The sequence below is a fragment of the Cyprinodon variegatus genome, unplaced genomic scaffold (genome assembly GCF_000732505.1).
Source record: "Cyprinodon variegatus isolate N-32 unplaced genomic scaffold, C_variegatus-1.0 Scaffold534, whole genome shotgun sequence".
Lineage (NCBI taxonomy): Eukaryota > Metazoa > Chordata > Actinopteri > Cyprinodontiformes > Cyprinodontidae > Cyprinodon > Cyprinodon variegatus.
In genome coordinates, this window is record NW_015150987.1 from 382072 (window position 1) to 383771 (window position 1700).

Consider the following 1700-nt stretch of genomic DNA (forward strand, 5'->3'; position numbering starts at 1 on the left):
GGTTCTATCTGTAGTTCTATCTGTGGTTCTATCTGTAGTTCTATCTGTGGTTCTATCTGTAGTTCTATCTGTGGTTCTATCTGTGGTTCTATCTGTAGTTCTATCTGTAGTTCTATCTGTGGTTCTATCTGTAGTTCTATCTGTGGTTCTATCTGTGGTTCTATCTGTGGTTCTATTCTTGTTCACAACCAACTAAAATATTTATTGATTTTATCCAACATTTGCAGTTAATGATGTGATTCCCTTAAAAACATATTAAAATCTGGAACAGTAACCAGAAAAAGATCCAGATGAATCATATCTGGTGCTTAAAATATTAAACCCTGGCATCATTATTAGAGCTGATTTTCAGATCTTCCTCCTTAAGAGATCAAACTTCTAGTCGAGCTCTAATCGCCGTCTCCTGATGAAAGAATCTTCAGAGTATCTGTTCTCCAACCTGAAAATGGTTCCTTTCTAACATTTCCTCAGCAGATCTAAGCTAACAGGGAGAGTTAGCCCATCAGGCTGGTTTCAGGGTTTGGATTCCATAAATTACTCAGAGTAAAGGCTTTAATGGATCGGTGGATCCCCACTAATCCTACTTTGTGGAACGGATCCAGGTGGTTCTTCATGGTCGGCTGTCCGGGTTCTGTAAAGAATAGTTCTGGTGATGGCTGTTCTGGTTATTGGGTCAGTTTAACTAAAGTCAGCTTCACCTGGTCTCTGCCTCGGATCATAAAGGGTTAATAAGCTGAGGTAGGTTAGGAGGTTCCTGGTCACGGAACCGGGAACCACAGAAAGCACAGAGAAAATGGATCCATCTTCTGAGTCAGAACCCCTCAGAACATGTTTATTTTTATTTTTTTACAGCTGAAAACAATAAAAACATTCCTGTTACAAAACATTAAGATCACTCAGATAAAAACTAAACCCAGCGCCGGTCGAACCAGAACCAGAACCAGAACCAGAACCCCGGAGCAGCAGCGTTCTAGTAGATGGCCTCGTCCATGTTGTCGTCGCTGTCTCCTCCAAAGTCCTCGCCGTTATCGAAGTACGACATGATGTAGTCTGTCTCCTGAGGGACGAAGAAACACAACAGTTAGAACCAATCACACGGAGGGGGGGCACAGGAACGGACCCTTACCCCCCCCACACACACAGGTTCAGAGCTCCGTATAGACATCCTCGCACATCTCAGACGTCCTAAAGAAAAAGGTTTATGCTCTAAATACAATTTCAGTCTGTGTTTATGTGAATAATTATTTTTAAACTATAAATTTCAAACATCAGAAGAGGATTAGGGAAACTGAATATAAAGAAAGCTAACTGATATTTAAATTTTGTTTCAGAATCATATGGGAGAAAAGTCAGAATTATGACTTTTTTTTTTTTCTCAGAATTCAGATTTTTTTTTCCTCATATTACATTAAAATGAAATTCAAAAATCAGTTAACTTTTTTTTCTGTTGCCCTAATCCTCTTTCTTACTACATTCTCTTCCTTCATGGTCAGAATTCTAGCCTGGGTGCCAGTCCAAACTTAGTCCCGCCCACAAGGTTTGAGTTCGGGGAAGTTCGGTCTGGCTCTGCTCCATAGTAGCGCGAGTATTATCGCCCACTGTCAGGCGATCCAATCAAATTGTCAGGGCGGGCTTTATACGATGATGGACAGATGATCAACAGTAACGTAATCAACCATGTGACCAAAGCGCGCTTTGGT

General features: G+C 40.9%; 1 protein-coding gene across 1 annotated transcript in view; it reads right to left on the reverse strand.

Annotated features, from left to right (window-relative positions):
• Nucleotides 1-807: 807 nt before the first annotated feature.
• Nucleotides 808-1700, reverse strand: part of LOC107095264 (DNA-directed RNA polymerase III subunit RPC7-like) — a 7562-nt gene continuing 6669 nt past the window's right edge. Inside the window, exon 3 of the mRNA XM_015391284.1 lies at nucleotides 808-1057. Coding sequence (XP_015246770.1) covers nucleotides 971-1057 — 87 coding nt within the window. The 3' untranslated portion in view covers nucleotides 808-970. The remainder of the gene's footprint in view (nucleotides 1058-1700) is intronic.